General features: G+C 44.0%; 1 protein-coding gene, 1 long non-coding RNA gene and 1 other non-coding gene across 5 annotated transcripts; 2 read left to right on the top strand and 1 right to left on the bottom strand.

The window, feature by feature from the left end:
* Positions 1–994: 994 nt before the first annotated feature.
* Positions 995–1,125, top strand: LOC146432696 (small Cajal body-specific RNA 15). Its single transcript, XR_014854386.1, has one exon.
* Positions 1,126–3,245: 2,120 nt separating this feature from the next.
* Positions 3,246–19,639, bottom strand: FSD2 (fibronectin type III and SPRY domain containing 2). Of its 3 annotated transcripts, none has more exons than XM_085070525.1 (13): positions 19,466–19,639; positions 16,751–17,549; positions 16,576–16,671; positions 15,291–15,524; positions 14,010–14,032; positions 12,947–13,068; positions 11,785–11,940; positions 10,830–10,964; positions 9,944–10,097; positions 9,431–9,564; positions 7,706–7,838; positions 5,396–5,572; positions 3,246–4,683 (listed from the first exon to the last, which is right to left on the bottom strand). In XM_085070525.1, the coding sequence occupies exons 2-13, from the start codon at positions 17,507–17,509 to the stop codon at positions 4,431–4,433; spliced, it is 2,376 nt and encodes a 791-aa protein (XP_084926651.1). In that variant the 5' UTR covers positions 17,510–17,549; positions 19,466–19,639; the 3' UTR covers positions 3,246–4,430. The 3 variants fall into 3 exon arrangements, with proteins under 3 accessions (XP_084926651.1, XP_084926654.1, XP_084926653.1); XM_085070528.1 differs by having other exon boundaries at positions 19,478–19,639; XM_085070527.1 differs by lacking the exon at positions 19,466–19,639 and adding an exon at positions 19,166–19,449.
* Positions 8,282–10,765, top strand: LOC146432695 (uncharacterized). Its single transcript, XR_014854295.1, has 3 exons — positions 8,282–9,054; positions 9,915–10,503; positions 10,659–10,765. It is a non-coding gene; the product is annotated as an uncharacterized LOC146432695 (long non-coding RNA).
* Positions 19,640–20,442: the final 803 nt, after the last annotated feature.

Genomic DNA, 20,442 nt, shown 5'->3' with positions numbered 1-20,442 from the left:
GCTGCGGGAAATGGCGGCGCCACGAGGTGAGGCGGGGGAGCCCGTGCCGGGGGAAGCGGCCTCGCTGCTCCCGCGGCGGCCTCAGGGGCTCCGGGGCGGCCGGCCAGCAGCGGAGAGCGGCGGAGCTCGGGCAGGAGTCCCGTGCTGGCTTGCACACGGAGAGGCTCCGTGCGGCCGGAGCTGAGGCCCGGCCTGCCCGTGGCTGTGCCCGCGGCTGTGCCCGCGGCTGTGCCCGTGACCCGCGTGTCCCTTGCAGGAGCCGCCGCGATGCTCGTCCCGCGAGGGAGCCGCCACGGCCGCCCGGCCCGTGAGGAGGCGCTGCCCCCGCAGCCCTGTGCCCGCGGCCCAGGTAAGGGAAGCGCTGCCCGCCGGGCCCACTGCCGCCCGGGGAGGCTGGTTTGTGAGGTAGCCCGAGAGCCGCTGCTGCAGCCTCTCTGGGGCTGTTTAAGCCACTTTGCGTTTGGAGAATCCCGCTTTTATTCAGCGCTAGCTGCGGGTGAGCACCCTTTTGGCAGAGTGCAGCCCCTTACAGCCGTTTTGTGAAGCAGTTCAGGCTTCAGTGTCGGTCGCTTCTATCAGAGCAAGTAAAGCTTAAAAAATGAGCCCGTTTGGAAGAGGTTTAAGTAAGGTGGGCTAGGACAACTGAGTCCCAGTGTACACTGGCAGCTGAACACAGCACCATACACGCGATGGAGAGAAATGTGACAAAAAGGCAGTGTATGTCTCGGACTGGCTCAGGCCTGCAGGAGAGTCCCGTGCTGAGCTGAACAGGAAGCAAAGCCTCACCTCTGCACAGTCCCTGTGCTTTGCTGTGCACTGCTGATGAGTGATACTGGTTAGTTGGGAAACAGAGGTGGGCAGTAAAAGGATTCAACTGAGTTTGAAGATAGGAATAGGGAATTGCCTTCCTGGCTGAGTGGTTAGGCCCTGCAGTCTGCTTTAGGAGAGCTCAGTCTGTACTGAGACTTTTCAGGAGTTACTTGTGGAGATTCATCTGGAGGACTAAGAAAGTGGAGCCAGTGGCATAATATTGACTCCACTGATACTATCCTCCTAAATTAAATGGTGGAAGAACAAGGCCTGCCTGTGAGATAAAGTCAGGACCTGCTTCATCTACCTACAATGATTTAATGGCAATGAGAGGGAGTGAGTTAAAAGTTGTGTGTTTCTGTAGTAAAAGTTTGGGTGTGTTTGTTTTTAATCTACATTAAACTGTATTGCAGGGCTTTTGTGTTGTGTTTTGTATTTGTGCTTTTGACATGTCTCACCTGTGTGGTTTTGCTCACAGGCCCTTGGGTCCCTTTCTTCCTGGCTCCAGCACTGGGTGAGGAGGAACACAGGACATGCCTACGATTATGGTAACTAGTTTGAAAATTGTTTTCAGCTATAGAAACCTGTGTGAGACTGGTGTGGCCTTCTGAAAGGGCTTCACGTGATGCCCTCCAGTGGCACCAACGTGTATTTGAAATCACAGGGCGTTGGGAAAAGGGATCTTTCTGGCTCACCCTGAAGGGGTTTGGGCAGCTCCTGATGCTGCAGATCACTGCTGCACATCAGGGCAACCTGTGGGCTGCAGCTGGCCAAATTCAGAGCTTTAGGCATGAGCTCCTTTCCTTTGCAGGGGGTGGATTTTGCTGTGTGCCAGTAAATGCACATAAGGAAAAGGAACAGGAAGAAAAAGACCCAACAGGTACCAGGAAAAATGCATCTTGCAGCACATAATGTTAGAGACGAGGACAATACTTTTAACTGACTGTTGCCCTTCCATAGGCTGTAGTTCTGCCAGAGTTCCTGTAGACAGGCTAGAGGTAAGAATTGTTTTTGCCTCATCTAAGATACTTTTCAGTCTGAGATTTCTCTCAGTATCTCATCTGAGATAAATAGATCTCAGATCAACAGCTTAACACAGTTCTCCAGGTTGAGCGCTATACCCTGGATTCCAATAAACTGAATACACTTGGTGCTACACAGGGATGCAGGGTTGATGTGAATTTACAGTTCAGTAGACCTGTGGTAGAAGTGGTGGCCTCCTTGTAAAGGATTTATATAGAGGTTGTTCAGAGCAACATTTAAAGAAATGCAAGTTGTTAAATTCCCTTTGCTGTATAAATATTTAAGTGACAGGGTTGGGATTCTTAAGGGACAAAAAACTGGGGTTAGTGCCAACAGGGGAAGCTTTTATTAAACAGAAATATACAAACTCATTTCCCTTATTGTTTTTAACCTAGAGACCAATTATTGCTTATTTGTTCCTTTTTTCAGGTCGCTCTTTTGCTGCCTTAGCTGTCCTGTACCATGCTTGGTGATGACAATGGGGTCATTCTGAGCAGGCTGCTCAGGACTCAGCCACCCAGCCTGCATTCTCCAGTAGATTCATCAAGCTGGCAGCATGACAACAGGGCTGTTTGGTACCTGTGGAGTCCCTCTGCAAGGATGTCTGAGCACCTCACATTTGGCTCAGAAAATCTGCCCTTGCACAATCCAGCAAGAGCATTGTGGAGTCCTGGGCACTGCCAGTTCAGTTCACTGGTTGGAAAGTATCTTGCCAGGTGACAGTTACGGTTTAAACACTTGAGGTGAAAGCTGGTGGTGGGAAGTGGAATCATGGCTTCACCAGCAGCCTTTCTGCATTAAGGGCTCTGGAGGTTCAGACATCCTCATACCTCTGCTCTGCTACCTGTGTGTTACACTCTTTCAGGTATCTCCTTGAAAATAAGAGTGGGGCTCTCAGCCTTTGGCTGATAGGGGTAAAATATCCTTTTCCTGTTCCAGTGGGTAGAAGCTGGACCCCAGAATCAAGGAGTACATTTTTAAGCAAATGTAATGCTTTCTCACCACTTCAGTCCCCTGCACAGGAGCTGCACACTAGAGCTGCTGTTCTCTGGGATGGCTGGGATGCCCTAGCCAGGATCTGGTGGGCACAAGTTGCTCTGCTCACTGGCAGACATAGCAACCGAAAGTCTCTGGCCTGTTTACAGGTCAGACAAAGTGACCATAACAACCCTTTCTGTTGTGGAAATCTTGTAACTCCTGGTAGGCTAAGAAATCAGCCTGTGCTGGTATAGCTCAGTGTTGCTAAACCCATCTTCTTTTGAGGCTTGTGAAAAAGATATCCAAGAGCAGATGGTACTAATCACTGCTGTAGTGACCTATTCAGCTCCTCTTTTTGAGGTTTCTGAAGGCCTATTTTGGCAAGATGTTTTTAAAGCTATTTGAGGAAGAACAGACAAGCTTTTGACAAACAGTTCTATATAAAATCTCTTTAGTATTGCCAATGGCATTTATTTGCAAAGACCTTGCATATTGTAGAGGTTGTTGCCTGTTCCTGGCTATTTGCTAGAATGGAAACTTGAACCAATGATTTTTGTAATTAATGTGAAATAAATCTGTGGAAAAGTTTCTCTGTTAATGACTCTTGATTGAGTTTAGGTAGTTTTGACATACATAGATGAGGCTGTTCAGAGCTGGCCAAGCCTGCTTGACTAGCAGGGCCTGTCTTGATTGGTGTCTGGGAATAAAACCCAAACAGACATCTCAACTGTGTGCTGGGCCTGAGTCCTTCCAGCCCCACTGGACACCCAGAGCTTCAAGGGCACAGCATTGGGGTGGAATTCTTCAGTGCTGAGGGGGAAAGCAGATTTGTGGGCGTGCAGGGAGGATACACCCAAGTGGAGGTGAGCATAGCTAAAAAGAAGCAGTTAAAAATGTTGCTTTAGGTTTCTCTATAAGGGCAATCAAGCACTGTAAAATTCCTACTTCTTCTCCCTGGATGAATGAATGAGAAGCATGGGCATTCTGTAAAACTGGTTTATATTTGAGACTGTAGTGCAGGTTTGGGTATTTCAGAAAGCCTCACTGGGTATGTAGACGCTAACAGTTCACACACAGGGGAGGTGTATTTGCTTATCTTGTGTCACAGGCTTCATGTAGCAACAAGAACACTTGATTGTGAGATCAGCTTCATGGTTGGAGTGTTTTCAGCTCCAGCAGCTGCACAGTGATTATGCCTTTTGCTATTTTTATTTTTCTTTGAGTTTTTTAGCTCTTTGAGTAAACTCAGGAATAGAATTAACGACTGCTTTGGAACTGGGGACTTCCCTAGGCTTCAGGTGGGTGTTGGGGGAACCTGTGATCCAGCTGCCACTGCTGCATGGTGATAGTGTCACCTCTGAGAAGGATGGTATCCATTTCTAACCAGAGAATTCTGGGATTCTGATGGACCTTGTGCCCATAGTGGCTTTTTGCTAAGATCCTTCCCACGAGGATGTAAACTAAGGGCTCAGGCCTGGCAGCTGGTTTGGGTCAAGGTTGCTTTGCTCTTACTATTGGGCAACAGCTGGTTTATAGGGAGTGTGATGGAGGAGCTAAGACTGAAAGAGGGCATTGCTCAGTGCAGGTTCCACAAAGGTGTGGTAGCTGCAGAACACAGGTTATAGGAGAGCAGTCCATGGGGGTGTTGGAATTCCAGTACGTATCCTTAAGATACCAGGTGTTTCCAGTGCAAAGCAGGGGTGTACATAGTGCTGGAAGTGTGAGTTGAATGTGTGAAGGTGCTGGGCAATGTCTGCATTGAAAAATGACAGTCTGCAGTTCTCGTAGTCCAGCAGGATGCCAATCCTTCTGGGGGGAATAGTAATTCTGATGTCAGGTGTCATCCCACTGTGCAGGAATTCGTACTTGTGCCTGGAGGCAAGAAACAAAAGAGCTGAAGGCACCCTGGCTGTTTTCAAAGGGAAAATGTAGGTGCCCAGGTTGCTCATGAGAGTCATGGGCAGTGATGTTAATGTATCAGGGTCTGGGAGAGTCAGCAGTGCAGCTGAGGCATGAGGGGAGCTGGCATTTCTGCAGGCAGGTGTGACATACTTCCAGAGGTAGGGCAGAGATCAAAAATGGTTGGGTAAAGCTAGGTTTAGCCAGATATGTAGTTTGGGGTTATATGGATCTATTACTCTCTGTCTTCCCACTGAGGTTTTGGTAATGTCCACAGCTAAATTCTGCAACTCAGGTTTTATTCAGATTTGTTCCTGGAGCTGCCTGTTTTACTGTCACAAGGTTTCATTTCAATGAGACACCCTTCAGTTTGATTCACTAGCACCGTCTCAGAGTCAAGGGAACTGCGTGCTTCAAAGATGCAAATCTGCAAAAACGGATTCTGAAGCAAGGCATGTGGGCAGGATAACCCATGCCAAATGCTTCTGAAACACCACAGAAAAAGCCAGAGGATTTGCTTAGTGTTCCAGATCCTTCCAGCACCAGTTTACAGTGGCAGCTGTAAAATGTCAGATGCCCCTGGTGCCTTGTCTGAGCTGATACAAAATCTCTTGCTTCTCTGCTGCCCTGCCTGCAGGTGTAAGAGGTGTTCCTGTCAGAGACCTGCAGCCCCCACAGCCCTTACCTTGACGGTGTGATGATGTGCCTCATGCACCAGGAAGAGTTGTTTGCCCCCAGGTGACCATGTCTTGGAGTGTTCTCAAAAGCCACACCAGTTCTGTACTCTGTATCTTCCTCAACTTCCACCTCCCAGTAATGCTTTCCTGGAAATGGGATCAGACTGCCCAGGATTGCAATACATCTGTGGGAGACAGATAGGAATGAGAGTTTTGGCAGGACCTATAATGCTCTTTACAGTGTTTAGATACGTTCAGGTATGGATATACCTGGACATTACATACCAATAAACAAAAGCCACTTTTTCTGTCTCCTTAGCAGTGCAGTGTGGATTTTTGACTCCAGTGAATTCCCCATGCTGAGGAGATGACACCCAGCCTGCAGGTTTCTTTGTGACACCTGCCCTGATTTTACCTGTGGGTAGCTTTATAGAAGTGAGTGCCCTAGGCACTTCCAGGAAGATGGAGAACAGCATCCCATGCTGCTGGGTTTTCTAGGAAAGCTATTACTTGCTAGAAGAGAGTGCCCTGATGAACCCCAGCACAGCAGGGGAAAAAAGTCTACAGATTTTGCATTTTCTTCCCAAACAGCCCAGGGTTTTAAACGTCACTCACCACTAGAAACTGAGCACTGTAACAGCATGAAGTTCTTGGGGCAGCTGGGGAGGAGGAAACCTGCCTATGTTGCTTTTGGAGAGATTAGGAAGAATTGAACACAGTAGGAGAACTTGGAATATTCTGGGTACCTGGGCTGTGAAATGTATGGATAGGAGCCATGTAGAAAATAACTCTTTTAAAAGTTGTGTAGTAGAGACAGACAAAGACAATGTACTACAGAGAGACCCTTCAGCTTGAATTACTGGCACAGTTTTAAGTCAAAGGAACTGGGTGCTTTGAAGATGCAATTCTGTAAAAACAGGTTCTGAAGCAAGAAAATTGAGCAAAATAACCCATGCCAAATGCTTCTGAAACACTCTCAGAGGCAAACATGAGTCCTGTAAGATTATGCCTCAGCTTTTTCTCAGGAAAACTACATGTTTTATTAGCTGTCATTGTCAAGGGGGACAGCAGGTTTCAAACACACACAACTTTTATGTTACTAAGGTAGTGTTCAAAGTTGTAAGTTACAAAGGCAAAGGATGTTTCTGGCAGACACTGAGCTCTTCTAGTTAATGTGAGGGAGAGCTGCACTCAGCATTTGGAGGGCCTGGTGTGTGAGGATGGGCATGCACAGCACAACTGCTGTACTCTGCCTCTGCAGCTGCACTTGCTTAGAGCAAGTGTACAGTTCATTGCAAGTGCATGTAAATGTCTTGGGAACAGCTTAAAGGCTGCTGAAATCAGGACTCAGAGGGGCTGTGTTGCAACAGCTTGAGAAGGAAAAGGAATGATGCAAAATAGATGAGTAAACATCTGTGAACAAAACATGGCCATAGTAATGAGAGCTACAAAGCCACCGAGGCAAACTTGAGCTGGGCTGAAGAAGCTGCTGTGGTTAGGAAACACATCAGCCTTTAAGAGATCACACAAACTTCAGAAAGAAGAGTTTGCTGTGTAATTTCCTTGCAGTATGAATGCCAGTTATTTCATCTTGGTAGCTTTTTTTTTTCTTTTTCCAGTCTCTTCCCTTGAAAGAGACTTGTGAAAGTTCATCATGGTACCAAAACCTCAGCCTTTGAATGAGGTGAGCGCCAGTTCTGGCTGTTTATGTGAAACACAAAAGCACCCATAGATGTGGGATGAAATCCCATTTAAGATTACCATTATGCCTTTAATGAAATGAATCACCAGACTCCCAACTCTTTTCTACTGAGCCCTCTAGTAGCACTGCATTTCTATGGAGGGACTAAGTTGTGGACTTCTATTATCCTGTGTCTGCAAATGCCTGTCCTGGTTATATGGTGTTCCCATGGTTTTGACTCAAAATAAGCATTTTGGCAAGCTTAGTCTCTCACTTCAATGGCAAAGGGCCTAATTCTTTTTTGAAAGTAATACCTGTCAGTCCAAATAATATCAGTTAGATCTTTCAGCAAGAAATAAGTTTTCAGATCCCTCTTCTTCCCTTAGCATTTCTTATGGCACCTAAATACCTGTTCAAACCTAGCTCAGTGTGCCAGACATGTAAAGTAGGCTTGTATGTTATTGTGGCTGCTGCATTTGTAATCCTCTTTAAGAACTTGCATTAACTTCCAAGTTCCAAAGAGCAGCTGCAGAGAGAGATTTCGACTCAAAAAATTAATGAGCTGCTGAAAGCCCCATTAGACATTTTCTGGCATCTGTTAAAAAAAACCCAAAGAAACTGAAATACTTCTGTATACCTTGTAAAGCTGTTATCATAGACGGGCAAATCACACTCTGGGTTTTCCAGTTCATCACATGAAATGGTAAATCCATCATCTAGAATTGCCAGTAAAGGGTGGGCTGTGTCCTCGTTAAGGTGGAAGCAGGTACCTGCAAGAGAAAATGCCAGAGGATAACTCCAGTAACTCCTTATGGCATTAGGATTTGCAGCGAGGGTATGGTGAAATGTTGCTTGAATCCACAAAGAGTCACCAATGCTCTGGAAAGAATCTGTGGCTGACGCTGAGAGGACAAGATCTTTTTAAAGTTGTTCTAATAAATGAGTGATTTACAGCTTAACACTGTTTAGTTTGAGCCTTGTGAAAAGCAGGGGACTTAGCTTGGTTTTAAACTCTACCAGGGCTCAAAGCTGCAGGCATTGGGCTGGAAGTAGCTATTCAAAGATAGGGGGTCCTCCCTGCAATGGACTGTCTAGTTTCAAGTAATCTATTTTTAATCACTGAAACAAGAAAGGGGGACTCTCCATGGCCTCACTTATCCATGTAAATGCTGGGCACAGTTTGAAGAGAAAGGATCCCTCACACTTCAGCACCTCCCTCATCACATCAGCCCTCAGAGAGGTAAGTCCAACCCAGGATAAAAGTGCTTCTTCACAGAGCAGGTCTGGTGCACTGGGCTCTGAGGAGCAGCCACGAGTAGCAGAGCTGCTGTTTGTAGTTGGTGCTTGTTTATCCACCCCAGAAAGGATCAAAGGCCATTCACAGTGTTGGAGGTGGGTTCTTGCAGCTGACAGGTCAATTTGCATCAGCTGTTTGCATAATGTAGACTCCGAGAAGATAAATTTCTCCATGCTAATCCCAAATGAAATCATTGTAATCAAACTGCAAGTTACTTCATTGCAAATACAATACAAACAATGACAGGGCAATTACAGGCATGTGCTGCTGAAAACAAACACATGCTGTGCAAACAGAATGGGCAATTTCAAATATTGAGTTTGATTTAAGCAGTTGGAATACATACAAATGATGGGAACACAATGACAGTCTTCCTCTCCAGGCATATAAGGATGAGCATTTCTTTTCTGTGGTGTCACTAATGCCTGGCAGACAGGTTTTTTAACAAAATATAACCTTGTGTGGTCATCTTGCTGAATAAATACAATTTGCAAATCTCTCATAGAAGGTAAGGGCAGAGAGACACAGGCAAGGTGTGAACAGATCTGTGAGTGATGTGGGAGATTTGAGATGAGCCAGTAAAGTTGCAGTGTCATTGCAGCAGTGATGAAGGTGAACACAGGTGTCTGCTAAATGACTCCAGAAAGTGCTGTCTCAGCCATACTTTCCAGCAGCAGCTTCATTACATGGTAATCTCTGAAGTAAAGTAAAATCACACTACAACTTTCCTCACTGGTGTGTCAGTACTTTGCAGGCTGGCAATATGTGGGCGTTGGGTTGATAATGTCTTTTAAAATGTTTAGAAATTAGTAACTTTCAAGTATCAAATGTACCAGACAGAAATAATACAAATTACAGAGCAGAAATAATATAAATTACAGAGCTAAAGCAATGCACTTATTGTTACAAGAAGTTGTTTTTTTATTCCTAAAAGGTTACCAGGTGTGTAATTAGATGTAAGAGATTAGGACCTGATCCAGAGGCCATTGAAACCAGCAGGAATCCTTCTGTTAATACAATAGATGCTACAATAAGCTGCTGGAGTTGTTCCAAGCTGTACTGTACCTGTGGTGTCTATCAGGACAGGTTCACTTCTTTCACTGGTGCCACCCAGGTTTTGGGCTCTGACACAGATGTGATACTTTTGTGCTGGCTGGAGGTGAATTAGGACTTCACAGTTAGGGATCCCAACAATAGATCTACAGAAAATAAATCCATGGAAAATGATAGGGTGGTGAACAAAGGTAGGCCTTGGAGATTATTTTTCTGAGCAACAAAGAATAAATTACACTTCAACTTCTCTTGTAACCCATCAACATTTTACCTTGTCAGTAGCACGGCAGGAGAGAGTCTGTGACAGACTGCAGATTTTTACATTTGCTTCTGCCCTTTTCCCATATCCATAATTCTCACATAGTAATTTTGATTAACATTTATACAACTGATTTTACTAAGAGAGCTGTTTGTAAATGTAAATTCACCAGAAGGTCACGGGTCTTTTCTTAGTCCTATCTGTTGCCACACAATTGAAATTATTTCATCTTTACAGGTCATGGACTCAATAGAAGAGTAACTCACTCAGTAATAATATCATCATTTTCTTCATCTGTCAGCTTGGACAATTCAACCGTGTAGGAATCAACAGGGTTAATGTCTCTGGATTCCCAGCACACCAATGCTGCATTTTCACAGCTTCGGATCTTTTTACTGTTTATGGTAGGTGGTGAAGGAGCTAAAAAGTAGGCAAAAGAACAATTCTAAGCTGTTGCATGAAGATGTTTGCATGCTTTGAAAGATTAAAAAAATAGAAAAATGTTGTTTACTAATACTATATAAAGAAACCTGCTTCCCCAATGGACAATAAACAGCAGGTAGAGTAATTAACAGTACTATTTAAAGACTTAATTTGGAGTATAAAAGTCCCAAGAGAATTAAACAGAGGAGTAATATAAAGACAGAATACACAACTGTTTTATATCATTAGTTTTATCTTTGTCATAAAGGTGCATCTCTGCTCTAAGATATCAAAGACATCTGGAACAGGTACTTGAAGGTCTCACTCTGACTTGCTCAATCTGATGTCAGGATTTCACACCATGTCCTTGACTGAACTGCAGTTAAAAAGAACAGCATAGCAGGTGAATTCACAAAATATCTATAGGCTAATAAAAGGAGAGCTGGGATTCATCTGGCAGAACCATGAAACTTGACCCTTGTCCATAGCTGGTCTACATGCTTGCATTTAAATAAGTTATTTTTTCTCTCTGGTTCTGTTTTTTCCACTCTAAAACAGGGGCAGTTGGAATGATAGACTCTCCAAATAAAAGTAGGGAATTCCCATGCAGTCAGTAGGTTTACATCAGAAGAAAGAAAATGCCCAGAAAGCATTACTGGCATAAAATTCAGAGATGATTTTGAACTTCACTATGAAGGTCACAAAGTCATATAAATAAAATATTTTTACCTGTTACATAAACTGCTCTTTCACTTGGTGGGCTGATACCAGAGGCATTTAAAGCACTGACCCAAAATTCATACTGTGTATTTGGCAACAGATCAGTAATGGTGCAGTATGTTTCCTTGACTTTCAGCGTATGCTCTGAAACGACAACAACAAAGCATTTACAGTGCCTTTACACAGCTTCCCACCCTTGCTCAAAGCTGCATCACACAGTGGAGTTGGGGTGCATTGTTTCGTGTGCTGAGCTCAAGAGAGCTCCTTGGGCTCCACACCCTTTGGTCAGCTGCAGGCAGTTTCACTATGCCTTTATCTAAAGCAGCAGAAATCACATGGGACAAGAGCTGAAGCTATTTTATTACTAATTTCTCATTCTTCATCTTATAAAATTTGGATAGCTTTTGCTTTTCTCTCTTAACTGGCCATTGGCACTCTACTGGCTTCCACTTTTGAAGATTCTGCTAGAGCAGTATTAGCAAAGGCAGTTTTGTCACAAGGCTGGGACATTTTACAATGGTTCTCTGGTTCTTTGTGTGCCTGTGCATCTTAGGGAGTTACAGCCTATTATTAGCACTAAGATAAGCTGTAAAATCATCTGGGGGTTTCAGTGAGTATGCTGACGATATGAGAATTTGCTCTTTAAAAATACTGTGCTTTGCAGGGGATGCAGCACATGTGTGTCTAATGCAGTGCCCACCCTCCAGAAATCCAGACTCCATTCACTGTCCCCCTCCCATTCCTGCAGTCCCTGCTGCTGCCATGTCCTGTCTTTGCTCCTGTGATGGGTCCTGCTGCAGCTGGCAGCATGGCAAACCTGGCAGGGGAAGAGGGACAAGATGGTGGTGGCAGATATGACAGTTTTGGTGGCACAGAGAGTGCACAGGGCATGCAGAGGCACTTTGGAATCAGCTGTTTTTTCCAGTGGAGGGCTGAGGTGTCCCTTGGGCCCAGGCCTCCTCACCTGCTTGCTCATCACTGTGCCTCTCATTGCTCACTGGTTTGTAGCACAGCTGGTAGCACTCCACAGTGTCATCCGAGAAGAGGCCCCAGCAAACTCTCAGTGAGGTGCCAGTTGCTGCATTGGGAGCCTGGGGATTGATCACAGGGGCACAAGGAGCTGCAGAGAGAAAAACAGGACAGTTTTTGAATGTGTAATCATGGTATGTTGTACCTCTCACAAAGGTGTTGGCACAAAGCTTTGGCACTGAATAGGGTCATATTCCTCCCACATGGAGAAAAGTCAGCAGCTGACTCTGTAAACAGTTGCAGATAATAATCAGGTCACTGGTGTGTGAACTAGTCTTGCTTCAAATCAAAATCAAAACAACAAAATAAATAAGTCTCAGCCTGTCCCTTCTCTGTAAACTCAGTCTCCCCTGCTCTGAGGGCTGTTCCAGTGAGCCCAACATCTGCCCAACACCAGCACTGCTGCCAACCACCCCAGGGATCAGGGGAAAGCTTTACAACAGGGGTCAGCAGCACAAGAAAACAAGTACCAAATACTGTTTTATGTTAAGAAAACACAATATTGAGTGTAAAAAAGGAATATTGTTCTTTCTGGCCATTTGTGATGCACCAGAAAAGATTTACAATTTTACGGGTTTTTTTATTTATTCAAAATTTGTTGATGTTTTGCAGTTTCCTGTGGATTATGGGGAAAAAATGCTTGCTAAATAGCAGAGGAATAAGTCACTGAAATGTGTTTATCAAGAGAAGCTGTGTAAATTATTTAAAGCAATCTGGTGTCCCTCTCTATTTTGTCTAAGCAACTATAAGGTAAGACAAGTTACCACCACCTAAGTATGCCTGACCCCTCAACAGAGGGGATAATCTTCATGAGTCTTCTAGGAAATCATCCAGCAAAAGCAATGAAGCCAAATTTAGCAGTAAGTCTGATAATATTATACTGAAAACAAATTTAAAAAAATTCCAAAAATATCTTCCAGTGTCTCTGTATATATAGGCAAACAACAACAACAACAACAACAACAAAAAACCTAGAAGGGAAACTAGGGAGAAGTTAATTCTGCCTTTGCAGGCCTCCTTTAAAAGAAGTAATGTTTAATACATATCCTTACTAAAATGTAAATAGGTCTGAAATAATGATCAGTCAGGAAAAGTACCTGGAATAGCATTAATGGAGTTCATTAGTTGTTCAACTTCAGAGACATCTATGACCCGCTCTTCAAAGTCTGGCAGCGTTGAAAGCTCTAAATCCACTTCTTCCTTTAAGAATTCTTTTAGCCTGTCATTGTAGGGGGAAAAAAATTAATGTCCAATTGGAAGTACCATAGTGTTGGAAATATCTTTCTACAATACCTATTTGTAAGAGAAAAAGAACAGCAGACTCCAAATTAACATCTATTTCCTTAAAACACTCAGCCTCCCAGTGCCTGCTGCTTGGAGATACATAGCCACCAGTGCTCCAAGATGCCAAAGACAGCTGGCAGCTGCTGGGACTGAGGGCCACCGTGGTGTGCCCTACTCCTGCAGAGAGCTGGCTGTGCACACTGTGCTCCCACCCAGCAGGGGAGGGAGGTGTGCCCAGCACCTCTGGGGGAAGCACCCAGGAGCTCCAAAACTTTCATTATTTTGAATTTATACTATTACTAGTTCAGGACCTCGTGGCTCTCGATGTTGGAAATTTGAAAAATGGGGTATCTTTTCTTAGTGTTTTCATGAACACTAACAGTCGATTAAGAGGGTGTTTTTCGCATATGATTTAGTGTGCCCTAAGACTTCTTCCAATTGCTCCAGGATTTTTCAGTACCTGTTTTGAGCTCCCACAGCTTGACTTTCTACCCTACTATATTAATGCATAAATAAGCCTGTTGTAGTATATTTAGGGAGCTCCATTTTAGTCTAATTTGTATCCAGAGCATTTCTTTCAAGAGCTTTAGCAATTCTGAAATTAGTTCCTTATGACTAAGCTGAAAACACTGATTTATTCAGGCTCTAACTCTCCTTTCGGGTTTCTTGAAATTGGATCCAAACAAGTTTTGAGTGTTAAGCTTCTTAGAGCAACTTTTCCTGATGCACTTTAAAACAAAAATACTAAATATTTCAATTGCTCTAGCGGCTTAGACAACATTTGTGTGCCTGAACAAAGTTCAGACCATGCAAGTGCCTCCGATAACCCATCCAGTTAGCAAAAATGTGACACAAAATCCCAAACTGTGATACTACCTGTCAACCATGGTTACTGCTGCCTGTAGGAAAAAAAGAGAGTATGTTAAAGATAGAAAATTCCAGAGTCAGACTACATCATGCTGTTGACCTGTCTTACATAAATTGCCCCAAATGCAGCCCTTGGAGTGGGGAAATTTGCTCTCACCCAGGTCTGAGAACAAAGCTAGCTCTGTCTATGCAAATGGACAGATCTTGGCTGAATTTACAGTAAGATAATAAGCAATATCAGGTAGTCATCAGTGTCTGCCCACCTAGTCTTTAGACGGATTCTTCCCTCAGTTGTCCAAAGTGCCAACAGATCCCTCACAAACAAAGACCAGAATCAACCAGGCAAAAGAGCTTAGTGAAACAATCTGCACTGGAGGGAGTCTGAGCAGTGCATGTAACCGGAAGACAGATGTGAAGTCCCTGGAGAAATCTAAGCAACTGAGAGCTCATGACTGATATGTATTCACTTCTTGATGAATAATAGTTCTTAAGGGTAATGTAAAACTGTTTACAAGCTAAGGAGAGAATGAGGTTATTCCTGAGATGCAGAGAGAAGGGAAAAGGCAGCTCATGTGAAGAACTCAGCAGGTTGGAGTCACACAGCAAACTGACCCACTGGAGTAGACTGGAGCTGTTATGAGATTTTGATTGTTGTCTAGTTCAGAAGTTACTGTCACAGCACAGCTCAGGTTAGAGCAGTCACTCATCATCAGTGAAAATTCTCTTTTTTTTCCAATTATTTTTCTACCTGCCAAAGAAAAATACCTTCTTGACACTGCCTCAAGGGTGGGATTTCTTTCATCACTTTGCAGGAGTTCCTGATGTAATTAGTTTGGAGCCTCCTGTTCAGCTGAACTTTCCTCCAAAATGAGTAAGAAAAGGAAACATTTTCCTAAGTGATTGCATCAGCCTGCCTGCTGTGAGCCCAGAATAGAGCAAGAGAGCTGAGCCTGCACAAGGCAAGGAACACTGAGTGCTTCCAGAGTTTCCCCAGATAAGCACTTCAGGGAGATATATTCTCTCTGAACCCCAGTGTGACTCACAAATCAATGAGCATCCAAATTACAAACTCCTGCTTCTGTTTTGCCCCCATTGTGTTGCTCTACTAAGTCAATGCCACCATGCTAAGCACCTGGAGCAGTGACAGCACCACAGACTGAGCATCCCAAATTCTCCCTAGCAACAAAGCTGCTTGGGATTTCTCAGATGGGGACTACTTGCAAGCAGTAAAAAAAAAAAAACAAACCACAAAACCACTTAGAAGGGGTTTTGGCAGTTGAAGCTCTTTACCTTCATAAATTCAGCTTTATCATTTTCCAGGAGAAGCTCCTGGGTTTCATCTGTCAGCTCTTTGCAGGTGTCAAGATGTTTCCCACAATGGACCAGCTGCTCATACAGAGCTTCCAGCTTCTGCCTCTTCTCTTCTCCCAGTGCTTCCAGCTGTTCTTCATACTTCTGAGCAAGCACTTGCACTGCATCATTGTAATGTACCTCAAAGTTCTGCTCCTGCCTCCCAAAGTTTTCCTGCAAAGCATTTGAGGGTTTGTACCTTGGCATCAAGCCTGATCTATAGGTCATCCAGAGGAAAAGCTTACTCTGGCCTGCCTAAAATTCTCCTGACCAGGGAGGCAACGTGCCATGATTCAATTCACAAAACTAGGACACAGTACCAGTACACAGAAGCTGTAATTTGACTAATTTGCATTTTTAGGGGTTTACTCTGATCATTCACCCACACTGAGGCACAAAAGAGTGTTGGGTTTTGCTCCAGACACAAGAGCAATGAGAGTTACAAGAACAAAGATGTAAGGCAACCTAAACCCAGGGAGCACAGCTAGGATATATCCTAGCCATAATCTCCCAAGCATTTCCACCAACACAGTCAAGCACATCCTTCCATGAGAGAAACCATGGCAACCCAGTGGGATCCATGGATTTGTGCTGAGGGAGCTGAGCAGCTAATGCTGGTATCCTCACTCACAGATGGAGAAAGCATTAGGAAGGAAGATTTAAGGAGCAAGCAAGGCTTTATTGCCAGCAGCTGCCCACTGCTCAGGCACTGATGTCCTCCTGTGCCACATGCAGCAGAGAAAAGACCGTAGTGCCTTGAGTTATTGCTTCAGTTTGAACTTGCTGCCAGCTGACCTCCTTCCCCTGGGGCCAAGTTGACAGCAGCCGAGCAGGAGCACAACTCTTGAAGTCATCAGCATGAAGCAGCTGATCCAAGGATTTGCCTGGATCTGACACTGCTGTAAATGAAACCAAGGGAACACAAGGGCTGCACTCTGAATGGAGTAGTTTGGCCATTGAAAACTAAGATGACCTGAGTGGGGGCCACTTTATTTCTGAGTGCAAATTTCTGTGCAAATTATAAATGTGATTTTACTAGCCCACTTAAAATCATTAGGATGAGTCTTCCTGAGTACTTCAGTCTAGACAAACCCCAAGACAGCTCTGTTCTCTGTTACTGTAAGTACTCACCTCATTAACAACTAAACACTATGAATGTCAATATGACTGTCAAAACTGTTTAACCCCACTACCATAAAGTTAACCCAAGAAAAAAATGCCTTACCTCTACAGTGATGAAGATTTCCTCCAAATGGCTGGCAACATTTTCCATCTGAGCAATCTGTTCTTCCAGCTTGCACATGTTTTTATGGATCTCCTCCTACAAAACACTCAGTGTGATTCTTACTATTTCTAAAGACTGTTTTAGAGGCTCCACAGTACACCTGTGTTACTCTCACCTTTTCACTTTCCACGGCATTGGGGAGCTGAGCTACCTCATGATCCTTGTGCTCACCAAATAGTTTGTCGAAAGCTCGGATTGGTATCTTGCAGGTAGAACAAAAAACATTTGCTGCTTCCTCCTCTTCCTCCTCCTCTTCCTCACTGAAAGCCTGACTGTTCCACTCATCTGACATGCCACCACTGCTTAGCCCCCCTCTGGACCATATATTGCTCTCATCTTCATCATCTGCTCTGGCTTTGCTCTGGTCTTCATCTTGAGAAGCCTCATCAGGAAGTCCTTGTTGCTTTGTGCTTTGACTTTGATCTTTCACCAAAGAGCTGCTTTTTGATGTGTTATATACAGAGCCTTGTGATCCCACTTTTTCCGTGCGAGCAGGTGGCCATCTGCTCCCCACCTTCTCCAGATGCCCTCCAAGAAGCTCAAGCTCTTTTTCTCTATCCTCATCAAGTCCATACATCTTAGCCAACTCTGCAACCTCCTTTTCCAAGTCATAGTCAACTTCCTGTGGGCGCTGAACTTTTTCACTACTCAGTGCAGGTTCCCTTCTCGTATCCCCCAGGGATCTGTCTCTTCGACCAGAGAGCTCTTCAGGAAAGATATCGAACCTGTCCTTTGATCCATAAAGATCCATGTGATAAAATATCAAACCTTCAGTCTCAGTGTCACTAGACTCTGGGACTGGTGGGGAAGTAGAATGATCCCGTGACTGGCCACTAGTCTCATAGTCTCTCGTGCTGCGAGATCTGGATGACATTGGTATCCTCAGCAAGGCTTTGGAGATGATGAGTCTCAATCTTGTAAAAGATAAGAAAGATCTTTAGTTACATACTTAGGTATCAAGTGTGAGGTTTTTCTTGCTTAAAAGTATACAGATGGAATAGATTTGGCTGAGGACTGCTCAGGTCCATGGGAAAGACCAAAGTCAGTAGCTTCACTCCCTACGTGAAGCTTCTGAAGCAAAGCCACAGGAAGCTTGTTTTCTTCTCACCACAGTGCAAAGCACAGCAGAGAGCTGTCTCTGGTGTGCATCCTGTTTTCTGAGTGCCTCACCTGTGACCCTGATGCCTGATTTCCAAACTGTGGAGTAGTCCTGTCCTCGGCTCAACACTGTGACTGTGCTTCAGGCACAGTTAGTGCTGTTCTGTGCAATTGGAAATGGCCTGGTTTGAAGTCTGCTCACCCTTCAGCTGCTGTCAAGCGTGTTTTCTGAACTGTCAGTCAGGCATGATGTAGAATGTCCTCTGTTGTGACCATTGATGCCACAGAACACACTAGTAAATGCCCTGAAAAGTCCTGTTCTGCATTTTTCAAGTTGTCGTTCTTAATACTGAAACTTGAGTCCAGGTCTTGGGTCCTTTCGAAAAAATACTGCAAAGAAAACACACTGCTCTTTGGGGCTTCTCATGTGCTGTGAAAAATATATATTTTAGCATATAAAGCATACAATAACTAGGGACCAAGGCAGGCCATTGACCTCAGGACTGAGAGATGCCTTCTGTGACCCAAACCTTGCACATTTTGGCCATTGGGTGCAAGGGAGGTGTGAAAAGAGTATGTGCAAGTGACATGCAAGTCTGTATGATAAAGCAGATGCTCATGAGACAACATTAAAAGTGCAAAGGCAATTTTAATGCTGATTCCCCAAGCCCACTCTTTCCAATCAGCGTGTATTAACAACAGCAATAAAATAATGCTAGTACAGAGTCAGAGCTCTCTCTGAGCTGAAATGTCCCCACAACCCTCCACTGCTCACCAGCATGAATGGAATCATGGCTACAAAACTACTCAGATCAATTTTATCAGCAGTTTAATACCACAAGCTAAAGAGTTCAGGGAGAGATTTCAGCTGAATATCAACAAACCTGTAGTTATACCTAGTCTTAGTGAGTGAAGCATATGAATGCTTTAAAACCACTCTCTTGCAGAACAAAAAGCCAAAAGATCGGTTAGACATCAGAGTTATCAGAGCTTCTGGGTAAACTTTCACATAAGTTTGCTTTCAAACTACTTCTTATGGTCTTTTTAGTTTTGCGTAGTTGCTATAACTTCACATTTATTTCATCAATATTTTACTAATTTTCCTGAGAATTGCTCAGCTAACAAAGTCAACACAATCAGTGACTTATTAGAAAGCAACTTCCCAAACCAGTGAAAAATACTGAGACACTTTGCACTCTCAGGTTTTATATCCCTGACTGAGTCCAGCCTTACGGATCTGTAAGAAAACCCCCACAGAAGTTCATCATTTGTCTTCTGGCACTGCAGACATGGGTGTGGATTCTACAGCTAGCAATATCCTACTATAGACAAAAACACTGAAGTTAGGCAGAAATACTATTTATGCTAAAGGCAACAAAATAAATCATGCAAATTCTAACATTTTAAACAGAGCAAAGGTCTTAACACATACCAGAAAATGTTGTCTGGCTCCCGCAAAGACTTTTTCCCCCATAATTATAACAATAAGGCTTGCTTTAGAAGCTACTACTAATTAGAAAAGTGAATTAACATGTATTTTCCCTACCAAAATGCAATAAAATAAATTAAAATGAGCATAATTAAGCTTGTCTGGAATCCTGCTGCCTTAAATAAGATTTTCAGATGACTGCTCAGTGTTTGCTCGGTTTGCAGGCACAGATACAATTACATGAAGCATGTTTAAGTCCGTGACGGTCAATTATCGTAAATACATAACAAAGAATGTTACTACCTAAAAACTTGCCTTCTATCTTAAGACGTCATAAATTCTTCTGATAGCTCAGATGGCATCAAAGTTAACTTCTATTCCCCCTAGTAAAAATTAATTCACACGAAAGCAATTCCTTGCCACTTTCCTATAACTGCAGTTGGAAGACTTATTGCGGTAACCCTACCCTGCCTCTTTGCTCAGATAGGGACATGCCAGCAATGAGCAATGGCACAAATATAGATGTGTCCCGGCTGTCCTTCAGCAGTGTGCTACTTGAGTGTCACCAGGATGAATGTCATACACCGAGAAAAGGCTCTGAAGGTTGATTCCTGGACCTGAAGTACTTAGAACAGTCAAAGAGAGCCCTCAGTAAAGCCAGAGTACCCTCTCACTTTTGGAGGTGGTATTAATAAACCCTGCAGAGTGCAGTCATTGCCTCTGGGTGTGATTTCCAAGGCTGGGGTGTTAGGCAGAGTATCATGTGTGGGATACACAAAACGTGCATCCTGTGCAAACAACTCACATGGCTGGACATGTGCTTACAGACTTGCACAACTTAATGGAAGTATCTGTTCTGTTCTTTGCAAACACTTACTGGAAAATCCTCTCTCTCAGATTAGCAAGAGATTTTCTATGGGGTTGAGTTGGAACCATGATCATATACTAGAAAAAAAATTAAAATTTAGAATTTAGAAAATAGAAATCATACTGTCACATATGCTTATTATACATACTCATGCATCCTCACCCTGTGTGTGTTTGCCAGACCTCTGGAAAGCTAATTATAGTGAAGAAAGTGGCCAACAGCCCCACTAGGGAGGCTTTAACGGGAACATACCTCTTCAGTCTGTGCTCAGGAGGGGTGCACCTGTTAAAAAACAGGCTGTGTATGTGCTGGTTATTGTGACTGCTGTAGCACTTGAGCTTTGTGTATCTGCTCAAACCCACAGCTGCCCAGCACAAGGCTGCTGCTTGGGATCACGCTACCGAGCCAGCCT

This window comes from Lichenostomus cassidix, chromosome 10 (assembly GCF_008360975.1).
Source record: "Lichenostomus cassidix isolate B80296 chromosome 10, HeHo_3.0, whole genome shotgun sequence".
Lineage (NCBI taxonomy): Eukaryota > Metazoa > Chordata > Aves > Passeriformes > Meliphagidae > Lichenostomus > Lichenostomus cassidix.
This window is presented reverse-complemented; position numbering and strand designations above follow the sequence as displayed.

Coding starts and splice junctions, on each gene's coding strand:
- FSD2 (XM_085070525.1), bottom strand. CDS start 17,509: ATGTCATCCAGATCTCGCAGCACGAGAGACTATGAGACTAGTGGCCAG. Junction 14,033..15,290: donor ATAAAGCTGAATTTATGAAG/GTAAAGAGCTTC, acceptor TTTTTCCTACAG/GCAGCAGTAACCATGGTTGA. Junction 9,565..9,943: donor AATGATGATATTATTACTGA/GTGAGTTACTCT, acceptor TATTTTCTGTAG/ATCTATTGTTGGGATCCCTA.